At 39.2% G+C, this 13149-nt stretch overlaps 1 protein-coding gene across 9 annotated transcripts in view; it reads right to left on the reverse strand.

Moving 5' to 3' along the window:
• ATP13A3 (ATPase 13A3) overlaps nt 1–13149 on the reverse strand; it is an 82298-nt gene that overhangs the window by 36962 nt on the left and 32187 nt on the right. For all 9 annotated transcript variants that reach the window (XR_011648638.1, XM_058295561.1, XM_058295560.1 and 6 more), the window contains one exon: nt 4040–4190. Coding sequence is in view for 8 of the 9 variants with exons in the window: in XM_058295561.1 (XP_058151544.1) it covers nt 4040–4190 (151 nt within the window). In the remaining variant the exon portion in view is untranslated. The remainder of the gene's footprint in view (nt 1–4039; nt 4191–13149) is intronic.

Here is a 13149-nt window from a genome sequence, read left to right on the forward strand (position 1 = left end):
CTATATTTTTTAATGTAACATTCTGTGTGATGTGTATCTTTTATAAATAAATAAGAAATATATTTTTTAAAAATGAACACAATTACATCACTGATATAAGTAAAACAAAATAAAAGCAAAGCAAGTTACCTTGTAACCCATCAGCAAAGAGAGACAGAGGATAGAAACAGAGTTTAAAAAAAAGAGAGAGAAAAACTTCTCTAATTTTGCTCCTAAACCCTTTGGGTTTAGAGACTAGTTGTACAACAAACAGAAGATCCTTACAGTTCTAAAAGTTTTCAGTCTATCAATTCAGGGATTCTATACTGCTCTTAGGAGAAAAGTCAAAAGTATATAGAGCAGGAAACAGATGTGGCTCAAGCGACTGGGCTCCCTGTACCATTTAAGGCGGTCCAGGGTTCCATTCCTGTGGCCTCCTGGTAAAGGCAGGCTGGCCCACACAGCGAGCTGGTCCGAGCGGAGAGCCAGCCAACGTTGAGTGCTGGCCCACTTGGCATGCTGACCCACACAGGAGTGCTGACCCACACAGGAGTGTTGGCCCACAGGGAGAGCTGGTGTAGCAAGATGACAAAACCAAAAGAGACACAGAGAAGAAACAATAAAAGACACAGCAGATCAGGGAGCTGAGGTGATGTGAGAGATTAAGCTCCTCCTTCCCACTCAGGAAGGTCCCAGAATTGGTTCCTTGTGCCGCCTAAAGAGAAGACAAGCAGATACAGAAGAATACATGGCGAGCAGACAAGGAAAGCAGACAGTGAGTGCAAAAACGAGGAGAGGGTGGATAAATAAATCTTTTCTTTAAAAAAGTATATGAAATGCACTAAAAAAAAAAAAAGATAAAATGAAAAAAAAGTATATGGAGCTCAGGGAAGCAGATGTGGCTCAAGCAGTTGGATTCCTACCTACCACACGGGAGGTCCCGGGTTTGGTTCCTGGTGCCTCCTAAAGAAGATGAGCAAGAGAGCAAGCTGATGCAACAAGATAACACAACAAAGAGACACAATAAGGAAACACAATGAGAGACACAAAAAGTGGGGAGTGGAGGTATCTCAAGCAATTGGGTGCCTCCCTCCCACTATGGGAGGTCCTGGGTTCAGTTCCCAGTGCCTCCTAAATAGAAGATGAGCACACAACAAACGGACACAGAGTGTATGCAGTGAGCACAGACCATAAGGAGGGGAGAGAAAAAATAAATAAAATAAATCTTAAAAAAGTATATGGAACTTAGATATGGTCAGTAGAACCACTGGGTCAAGAATAGATTGGAGTTAAAAGTTATGAGTTTCGGGAAGCGGATTTGGCTCAATGGAGAGAGTGTCCGCCTGCCACATGGGTGGTCCAGGGTTCAAACCCAGGGCCTCCTGATCCATGTGATGAGCTGGCCCACATGCAGTGCTGATGCATGCAAGGAGTGCTGTGCCACACAGGGGTGTCCCCCGTGTAGGTGAGCCCCACGTGCAAGGAGTGCACCCCGTAAGGAGAGCCACCCAGTGCAAAAAAAGTGCAGCCTGCCCAGAGTGGTGCTGCACACATGGAGAGCTAACGCAGCAAGATTATGCAACAACAACAAAAAAGAGACACACATTCCCAGTGTCGCTGACAAGACTATAAGCAGACAAAGAAGAACACACAGTGAATGGACAGAGAGAGTAGACAACTGGGGGGGGAGGGGGGCGGGTAGAGGGAGGAGGGCAGGGAAGGAGAAATAAATAAAAAATAAAATAAATGTTATGAGTTTAGTGTTTCAGCTTAAGTACCTTTTCTAGTTAAGATGCTACTATCCTAACCCCACTTTTTTGGATGAAATAATTCAAACAAAACACAATATATATCAAACCCACAAACTACTCGGACTCTATTAATAGGGGAATTAATAAACGGATAAATGAGGAGGTAGGGAACTGTGTCCAATTAGCCAGTTCTAAGACACATTTCTTTTTCACATTTTAACATATCTGAAATTGGGATGCATCTTACAATCACCATTAAATAAAAGTTGTACCTGGCGATGTGAAACTTTCTGGAATGTGTAAGCATCAATAAAACATGCTATTATTAAAAAAAAAACATGCTATTATATAAACTTAACATTTTAAATAAAGTCCACAAACAGAATGCAATCTATTAAAATATGTATTCATTGGAGAGGTGCTTTGGAGAACAAAAATGAATCACCCTGTGATGGTTAATTTCATGTGTCAACTTGACTAGGTTATGATGTCCAGTTGTTTGGTCAAGCAAACACCGGTCTGATTTTGTAGACCAACTGAAATCATCTGTCAGTTGACTGCACTTATGGCTGATTACATCTACCGTCAACAAAAGAGAGTGCCTTCAGCAATGAGGGGAGTCTCCTCATCCAATCAGTCAGAAGTCTTAAAGGAGAACTGAGGATTTTGGCAGCCAGAAAGAAGAATTTCTATCTCTACTTCAGCCAGCCCTCTTCTCTTGCAGAAATCAACATCACCTTTATTGGAATTTATTGTGACCTTTCCTATGGAATTAGGACTTGACAATCCCCATTCTTGTGGAGTCAATTCCTATAATAAATCTCTCAATATTTACATATATCCTTTCAGTTCTAATTCTCTGGAGAAACCCGACTAATCCACAGTCCTATTTTCCTTTTCTCTACATAAATGAAGTGGGTCTTTCTTTTGTACAAGAATTTATCAAAGGTTTTCTGATCCAGATGGCAGACTGAGCACTTACACAGTCATCTACTTTACCTCCCTTTCAAAATAGTAACAAAATGCAAAAAATAAATAAACCTGTGAAAGTAAACAGAAAGGAAGGTGTGGGGGAGGGTTGTGGGATTTCAAATATGGTGAAAAAAGGAAACAGTCCAGTATAAATATAAAAAGATCTATAAGAGAGGTGGGAACATTACTTGACAGCCAGAACAGCTGAATTAAACAAAAAATAAAACAAAATCAGTGTCCTTCTAGACATATGAACTACCAATATGACAGGAATAAGAACGGCTAATATGAGAGATAACCTCCTGGAGTGAAGCCCTACTCGAGCAGGCATGGAGGAAAGCAACCTAAAGACTAATTTTGCAATTGCTCATCAGAAACCAAAGAATGCCTACTGATGATACCTTGACATACATCAAGAAAGCCATAGGCAGCCTCCCTATTCAGAAGTGACACTTCTCAGGAAAAAAAGACTACATATATATGGGTGAGGATAAAAGCTCATTGCAGCTACCCAGATTTATCAAGTCAGATCTTAACTCTTAAATATGAAAGTACCAACAAGAAGTATAAAGAAAATCAGAAGCATAAAGGAGAAGAACAAGCATGGAAAACCAAACAACTGACCCCAAAGAAGATAAGTAATTCAGAAGCTAAAAGGGAATTTATAGAGTATTGCATCTATAAAAGGAGAAGTGAACACTGTGCAGTGGTAACAACCAGAGAACACAGGCATTTAGAAATTGAATTGCCAATGACAAAATGATTGGAGGAAGTTGTGTTAAAAAGAAAAAACCTGAGTGTGGGGTGTGTGGGTGCGCGCGTGTATAAGACATGTGGCTACAAAGAACAATGAATATACATGACTACATAAAACTTTTTGTCTATGCCAACAAACTGTGCCACTGAAAACCATCTTAATGACTTCCGGCCTACTGCTACAAGTTGCTGATACCTGGAATATCTTATAAATATAAAGCAGAGGACAGAGCAGGTTATGCTTAATTAAAGGTGTTTACATGGGTCATTTTAACTAAAAAAGACACTTTTTACATAACTATAAACATTTCTCCAGTAATCTGATATCCTTGGAAAGTACAATTAGACCCTTTATGGTCCAAGAAAAACTTCCATCAGAACACCTAGCAAAAACAAATACCTCAAAAGCTAAATTTAACTTTTATATTATTTTCCTAAAGGCTACAGATGATCACTCAGGAAGAGGGAGCAAAAAGATAGATTAGATAGACAGACACACACAAACACACATCTCTTATTTGCTTTATATTGCAACAAAGAAAAAAAAATATTCTACTTACACTTTATATTAGAAAACTTACCCATCCAATGGCTTCAAACATTTTCAAATCAAGTGGATCACCAGAAAGCACGCCTTCAATTTTTGTAAGTGAATGACAAGTAGCCATACAAGCAACAAACTGTGATTTCACCAATATTTCATTGCAAACATTTTCTTCTGGCATAAGAAAACTAAACAGAAAATACACTGAATTAGATTCACAAATTTTAAGAGTCAAGACAATATCCTAAAAGGCCTTTTTATGCTTTCTAATTTAAAAAAAGAAGGAAATAAAATGTTTGCATTTCTGCATATATTAATTTTCAAAATCATTTTTAGCATTCAAGCATTTTCTTTGGTGAAAGTTATATATGTCTAAAATAAATTACTATCTTAGTTTCTGAATAACTAGACCAGACATAAGACTACTGAAAACACTAGAAATAAATAAGACTCCTATTTTTGGGCCTATGGCAGATGAAAATACCTAAAACTCTCATAAAAATACAAAACAGAAACATAAAAAATAATCTCTCAAATGCAAAATTAAGCTCATAAAAAAGGCAAATCTTTCAGTGCCAGGTAAATAGAGAAAGAACAGAGAGGTAAGAATTGAGTTGATGCTGTGACTGCTTGAAGGATAAGGTAAAAAGGAGAGACCATCACAGTACCCTAAGGACTTGGGGAGACAAAGATCTAGTACCATACAAAGTGGGGAGTTAGAACTGGGAGACTGCCTCTCACCCAATCAAATCAGTGCTCCTGAAGAGCTACCCCCTTGAAAAACAGGGTATAGTAGGGAAAAAACTTACCTACAGTACCCATGGACCAAAAGAATAAAAATAATAAACTTGTCCTTTTCCCCACCAAAGTTCATAAAAATAGTTAACACCTCCATAATATTCACTATGGACCAGGCACTGTTTAAAAAGCTTTATATGGGAGTGATGTGGCTCCAAGCTGTTGAGCACCTGCTTCCCACACATGGGAGGTTATGGGTTCTGTCCCCAGTGCCTCCAAAAAAAAAAGACAAAAAAAAACAACAAAGGGAAGCAGATGTGGCTCAAGCAATTGAGCTCCCACCTACCACATGGGAGGTCCCGGGTTCAGTTCCCCGTGCCTCCTGAAAAGGACGCACAAGATGGTGAGCTGACACAACCAGCTGGCAAGACAAGCTGATGCAACAAGAGACACAAGGAGGAAAACATAATGAGAGACACATTAGAGAAGGAAGTGGAGGTGGCTCAAGCAATTGGGTGACTCCCTCCCACATGGGAGGTCCCAGGTTCAGTTTCCAGTGCCTCCTGAAAAAGGAAGATGAGCACACAAAGAACAGACACAGTGAGCACAGACAACAAGGGGGTGGAGAGAAATAAAATAAAATAAATCTTAAAAAAAAAAAAAGCAAACAAATGAAAAAACCAACTCAGGAAGCCAATGTGACTCAGTAGTTGAGCTCCACCTTCCCAAATATGAGGTCTGGGGTTCAATCCCTGGCGTGGGTACCTCAAAATATAAAAATAGATAGATAGATAGATAGATAGATAGATAGATAGATAGATAGATAGATAGATAGATAGATAGCTTTAACTATATTGACATTTCATCCTCACACCACAGGAAAGTATTTTATTCTCCCTATTTTACAGATGAGGAAAGAAGAGAGTGGTTAAATAACTTGCCCAAGGCTACATAGCCCATAAGAGGCAGAGAAAGGATTCAAACACAGGAGATCTGGTGTCAGGCCTAATTCCTGTCCCACTAGGCTACACAGGATGGTTTGGGTTTGACTATACGCTATTGCCTGATCCAGAAACACCCAAGTTAAGAAAGTAACATTAAAACTTGTCTGGCACCACTGATACCACTGGGACTCTTAACCAAGCAAAGTCAAAACTTCTTTAGAGGAGTCTAAGGCTCACAGAAAAACCCTAAGTATAAGTAGTTCATAATTTTAAAATATACCAAAAAATAATTCACCAGGAGAGTCCACAGACACAACAAAGACATAATCAATTCCATAAATTTAAGATTAAATGGCTTTTTGAAAGAATGCAAAATAACATGAAAGACTTAGAACTGTGGACTCTCCTGGTGAATTAGAGACACCATGTGGGGGTGTTGGGAGGAGGAATTAGGAAAAGAACAAATTAAATTTCTTATCCAATGATATCGTTAGAATTCTCTGATGAAGAAAAAACAAGGAAGAAAAGGCCATAACGGAAGAAAAAGGTCAAAATTTAACAGATTTATGAAAAACACAAACCCTTAGAATATAGTAAAGTCCTGTGCAAAGAAAAAAAATGACCATAGTAAAATTGGAGAAATCAAGGATTAAGAAAAAATTTAAGAGCAACCAGGGAGAAAGAGATTACTAAAGAGATTACAATCTGTCAATAGCAAAAACAAAAGGATTCAGAGAAAAGGAATAACACCCTCAAAGTCCTGAGAGAAAACAACTATCAACGTAGAAATCCATGCAGTCACACGACCATTCAAGAATAACAGTGATAAAAAAATGTAACAAGGAACTATATACCATAGTAAAACCACATGTGAAATATGAGTATGGATAAAACTGCATATATGGGAAACGGACTTGGCCCAGTGGTTAGGGAGTCCGTCTACCACATGGGAGGTCCGCAGTTCAAACCCCGGGCCTCCTAGACCCGTGTGGAGCTGGCCCATGCGCAGCGCTGATGTGCGCAAGGAGTGCTGCACCACGCAGGGTTGTCCCCCACGTAGGGGAGCCCCACGCGCAAGGAGTGCACCCCGTAAGGAGAGCTGCCCAGCGTGAAAGAAAGTGCAGCCTGCCCAGGAATGGCGCCACCCACACTTCCCGTGCTGCTAACAGAAGCGGACACAGAAACAAGACAACAAGACGCAGCAAATAGACACAGAGAACAGACAACCGGGGGGTGGGGAATTAAATAAATAAATAAATCTTTAAAAAAAAAAAAACAACTGCATATATGACTATCTCTGAAATTTAACAAATGTGTTTTTTTTGCTTTTTTTTTTTTAAAGATTTATTTATTTATTTAATTCCCCCCCTTCCCCGATTGTCTGTTCTCTGTGTCTATTTGCTGTGTCTTTGTTTCTTTGTCCGCTTCTGTTGTCGTCAGCGGCATGGGAAGTGTGGGCGGCGCCATTTCTGGGCAGGCTGCACTTTCTTTCCCGCTGGGCGCTCTCCTTAGGGGGCGCACTCGTTGCGCGTGGGGCTCCCCTACGCGGGGGACACCCCTACGCGGGAGACACCCCTACGCGGGGGACACCCCTGCGTGGCACGGCACTCCTTGCGTGCATCAGCACTGCGCATGGGCCAGCTCCACACGGGTCAAGGAGGCCCGGGGTTTGAACCGTGGACCTCCCATGTGGTAGACGGACGCCCTAACCACTGGGCCAAGTCCGTTTCCCAACAAATGTTTGTTAACACTACAAGATGTTAATATCAGACCAAAAAAACACATTATGCTAAGTACATAATGTGTACACAAAGTACTACATATTGTATGATTCCATTTATATAAATTGTAAATATAAATCAATTTATAAAGATGAAGTTAGATTAGTAGTTATGTAGGGCTGGGGAAGGACTGCAAAGGGGCATGGAGTTTTTCTTTTTTGAGTAATGAAATTGTTCTAAAATTTTTGTGGTGATGAATATACAACTTTGTGATTATACACTTTGGATAGACCATATGGTGTATGAATATATCTCAATAAAACTGCTTAATAATTGTTCAAGAATAGTCAGAAATAGCAGCCATGTACAGCAGGAGAAGTATGGAAAAATCGAAGGGTGAAGAATTTTCTTTTTAGTTTCTTTTTTATTATTATTGAAATAATGAAAATGCTCTAATAATGACTGAGGTGATGAATGCACAAATATGTAATTATACCAAATACCACTGATTGTACATTGTAGATGAATTGTATGTTTTATTAATGTGTATCAGGAAATGGATGTGGCTCAACCAACTGGGCTCCCATCTACCACATAGGCGGTCCAGGGTTCAATGCCCAGGGCCTCATGGTGAGGGCAAGGTGGCCCACGTGGCGAGCTGACGCACGCAGAGGGCCAGCCCACGCAGGAATGCAGACCTGCGCAGGAATGCTGCCCTGTGTGGGAATGCTGCCCTACAGAGGAAAACCACCCCACGCAGGAGTGTCGGCCAACACGGACAGCTGGCGCATTAAGAAGATGCAACAAGAGACACAGAGGAGGAAAGCGGACTTGGCCCAGTGGATAGTGCATCCGTCTACCAAATGGGAGGTCCGCAGTTCAAACCCCTGGCCTCCCTGACCCGTGTGGAGCTGGCCCATGTGCAGTGCTGATGCACACAAGGAGTGCCATGCCCCACGGGGGTGTCCCCCACATAGGGGTATCCCCCGTATATAGGAGGCCCACGCACAAGGAGTGTGCCCCATAAGGAGAGCTGCCCAGTGCGAAAGAAAGTGCAGCCTGCCCAAGAATGGCACCACACACACGGAGAGCTGACACAACAAGATGACACAACAAAAAGAAAGAGATTCCCAGTGCCCCTGATAAGGATAGAAATGGTCACAGAAGAACACACAGCAAATGGACACAGAAAGCAGACAACTGGGGGGGCCGGGGGAGGAGGGAAGGAAAGAGAAATAAAAAAAAAAAGAGAGAGAGACACAGGAGAGAAAATAAGAAGATACAGCGAACTGGGAGCTGAGGTGGCATGAGAAAGTAATTCCCTTTCTCCCACTCCATAAGGTCCCAGGATCACTTCCCAGAGCTGCCTAATGAGAATACAAGCAGACACAGAAGAACACACAGTGAATGGAACGGGGAGGGGAAATAAAAATATATGTACATGTATCAATAATATTGATTGTTAAAAAAGTAAACATATATAAAATTAAAAAAAAAAAAGAATAGCTGAAGCAAAGAACTACTAATGAATGCATATACAAAAGAAAGCAATTTAATCCAGAGGAACTGGATACAAGAAACAATGAAGGCAAGCAAAAGATATTAGTAAACCAAGGTAAATCTAAGCATGTAGATTGTGTAAAACCAAAATTATAATCACAAAAATATTATATAACAAATATATAAAAAAAGGGATGGCAACAATCAACGTAACAGTGTTGCAAGGTTCCTTTCTTAACTTGTTTCAAAGGCAGTCAAAACACTCATGAACTCTAGGCTCTAACTATGAATATAAATAATTTCAGGAAAAGTAAAAGATGAACATGTATAAATTTCAAGAAAATGAGAGGGAAAACATGAGAAAGAAAAAATATGACAGACTGTGGGTGCATGATGGGGGAGAAGCCTAGCAGAATTAATCTCAAATATATCTGAAATCACAATAAATGTGAACATAATGATACAAAGATTGAAAATAAACATGGAAAAAGATGCACTAGGCAAACGAAAAGCTGGTGTGTTGCTATGTAAGTACTAGGTAATACAGAATTTAAGGCACTGTGCATTACTGTGAATAAGGACGTGATGTATTTTCACCAGGAAGATGAAACAATTCTGAAATACAATAACCAAAAAATACAGCCTCAAACCACATAAAGCAAAATCCAACAGACACTTTAGGGGGAAAAACTGACACAAATACAACCATAGTAATAAAACTTCTGTGAACTTAAAGATAACAAAAACAAAGAAAGAAGATGACCCACAGATTGTACAAGACTTTTGCAACGCATAGTACTGAAAAAGATTACTACCCAGATCTTGTAACAAATGGGTAAGTTAAAGTAAGTTAAAGACTCAGTTAAAGGAACAAGATAAGCCTCCAGATGACATAAAGGAGCTGAGACAACTAATCATAGATGTTCAAACAAATCTCCTTAATAAATTCAATGAGATGGTTAAAGAGATTAAGGATATTAAGAGGACACTGGATGAGCACAAAGAAGAATTTGAAACCATGTGTAGAAAAATAGCAGATCTTATGGGAATGAAAGGTACAATAAGTGAAATTAAAAATCATTGGAGGAGAAGTGGACTTGGCCCAGAGGTTAGGCCGCCCGTCTACCACACGGGAGGTCCGCGGTTCAATCCCCGGACCTCCCTGACCCATGTGCAGCTGGCCCACATGCAGTGTTGATGTGCGCAAAGAGTGCCGTGCCACACAGGGGTGTCCCCCACATAGGGGAGCCCCACGCGCAAGGAGTGCGCACCGTAAGGAGAGCCGCCCAGCGCGAAAGGGAAGTTCATCCTGCCCAGGAATGGCACCACACACACAGAGAGCTGACACAACAAGATGACACAACAAAAAAAGAAACACATATTCCCGTGCCACTGACAACAGAAGCAGACAAAGAACACGCAGCAACAGACACAGAGAACAGACAACTGGGGTGGGAGCAGGGGAGAGAAATAAATAAATAAAAATAAATAAATCTTTAAAAAAACAACAACATTGGAATCATATAATAGCAGACTGGGAAGGCAGAAGAAAGGATTAGAGAGTTTGAAGAAATAGCCTCTGAAAGTGAACATACGAAAGAAGAGACGAAGAATGGAAAAATTTGAACAAGGTCTCAGGGAATTAAATGACAGCAAAAAACGTGCAAACATATGTCACGGGTATCCTAGAAGGAGAAGAGAAGGGAAAAGGGGCAGAAGGAATATTTGAAGAAATAATGGTAGAAAATTTCCCAACCCTATTGAAGGACATAGACACCCATGTTTGAGAAGCACAGCTTCTCAATTGAAAAATTCTGACACATACTAATCAGAATGTCAAATTCCAAAGACAAAAAGAGAATCTGAGAACAGTAAGAGAAAAGCAATGCATAACATATAAGGGATATCCAATAAGATTAAGTGATGATTTCTCACCAGAAACCACGGAGGCAAGAAGACAGTGGTATGATATATTTAAGATACTACAAGAGAAAAACTTCAAGCCAAGAATCTTATACCCAGCAAGACTTCTCTTTCAAAAATGAGGGTGAGATTAGAATATTCACAGATAAAACAGAAACTGAGAGAACTTCTAAGCAAAAGACCAGATTTTCAGGAAATGCTAAAGGGTGTGCTAGAGCCTGAAAAGAAGAGACAGAAAGGAGAGGCCTGGAAGAGAGTCTAGAAATGAAGACTGAATCAATAAAAGTAACCAAAAGAGTAGAGAAAATAATATATGACAGATAAAACTCAAACAGGAATAAACTTAACCTATGATGTAAAGCACCTGTATTCAGAAAACTGCAACTCAATGTTAAAAGAAATTTTAAAAAGCCCTAAATAACTGGAAGAACATTCCATGCTCATGGATTGGAAGACTAAATATCATAAAGATGTCAATTCTACTCAAATTGATATACAGATTCAATGCAATCCTGATTAAAATTCCACCAGCATTTTTAAAAAATTGAAAACATGATTATCAAATTTATTTGGAAGGGTAAGGGGTCCTGAATTGCCAGAAACATCTTAAAAAGGAAAAATGAACCCTAACCTCCAGGCTTAAATCATATTACCTAGCTATAACGGTAAAAACAGCATGGTCCTGGCATAAAGACAAACATATAAACCAATGGAACCAAATTGATGGTTCAGAAACAGACCCTCACACATATGGTCATGTGATTTTTGACTAGCCTGTCAAACCTACACAGCTCAGGCAGAAAAGACCATTCAATAAATGGTGCTGAAAGAACTGGACATCCACAGCCTAAAGAAGGAAGGAGGACCCCTATCTCACACCTTACCCAAAAATTAACTCGAAATGGAATAAAAACTAATTTAAAGCTTCTAGAAGAAACTGTAGGAAAATATCTTCAAGAGCTGGTGGTAGGTGGTGGATTCTTATAGGAGATAATAGGAAGACTGAGATGGACTACTGATGTTTAAGGTAAGTAGAAGTTTAATTAGCTTTAATGTAAAAGTGTGGAAATGTATAGAGTGGAAGATGGTAACACACAGTGAGTAATAGCTAGTTTATAAATGGGGATGTGGCTGAAAATGGTAGTCTAGGCATGTAAATGCCAATTGACAGAATGCTAGAGAATAATCTAGAACTGAATAGCACAGTAAACCAAGAGGTAGATGAGAACTGTGGCTGATGGTACAGATACAAAGGTGTCCTTTGGGAGCTAGAGCAGATGTATATCACTACTACAGGGTGTTGAGAATGTGGAAAAATACAACTGGAACGACCTATGGACTGTGGCTGGCAATAAAAACGTAATATTCTTGCACCTAAGCCAAAGATGAACTATGTTGATAATGGGGCAGTATAGAAAATGTGTGCCAGATATACACTATGGACATGGTAACAATCAGATGATATTATCTTCTCTGTAACCAATGTTCCACCACAATGTGGTGTGCTGATAGAGGGTTGTTGTTTGTGAATTCTGCACGTGTATGATTATTTTTTAAGTTTACAACTTCTGTCATAAAAAATATATTTAAAAAATAAAAATATGGTGGGTTGGGGGAAAATACACCAAATGTAAGATAAAGACTATAATTAGCAGTAAGATTTTGACAATACTCTTTCATAATTTATAACAAACATCTCACGACAATGCAGGGTGTTAGTGGAAGGTCAATGTATGGGACCTCTGTATGATGTTATGCATGTTTGCTTTGCAAGTTCACAACTTTTACTATTGTTGTTTATGTATGTTCGTATATAAATTATATAAAGATAACAATAGGGTGGGTTAGGGGAAAAATACTTCAGTTAGTAGTAGTATTTTGACAATGCTCTTTAACCATCAGTTAAAATGTTTGACAACAATGCAAGGTATTGGTGGTAGGGTAAGTTATGAGAGTCCTGTATGATGTTATATATGTTTGTTTTGTAAGTTCACAACTATTATTATACACTTATGGTTTGTGTATGTTTATGTATGAGTGATATACTTCAATAAATTTTTTTTTAAAAAGTGCAGGGACAAAAGTAGTAAAAAACTAAACTGTCCTTTAGTAGAGGAATAGATATTTTTCGTTTAATCACACAGTGAAATATTAAACAGCACTTAAAATTAATAAATTAGATCTATACAAATTTAACATGAATAAATCTTAAAGTTAAAGGAGAAAAAAGTAGAAAAAACAAAGGTATAGTATATAACATGTAAATTTGTAAAATAATGCAAAAAAACCTATCTTGTTTACAGATGTATACAAATGTGGTG

This window comes from Dasypus novemcinctus, chromosome 4, assembly GCF_030445035.2.
Source record: "Dasypus novemcinctus isolate mDasNov1 chromosome 4, mDasNov1.1.hap2, whole genome shotgun sequence".
Taxonomy (NCBI): domain Eukaryota; kingdom Metazoa; phylum Chordata; class Mammalia; order Cingulata; family Dasypodidae; genus Dasypus; species Dasypus novemcinctus.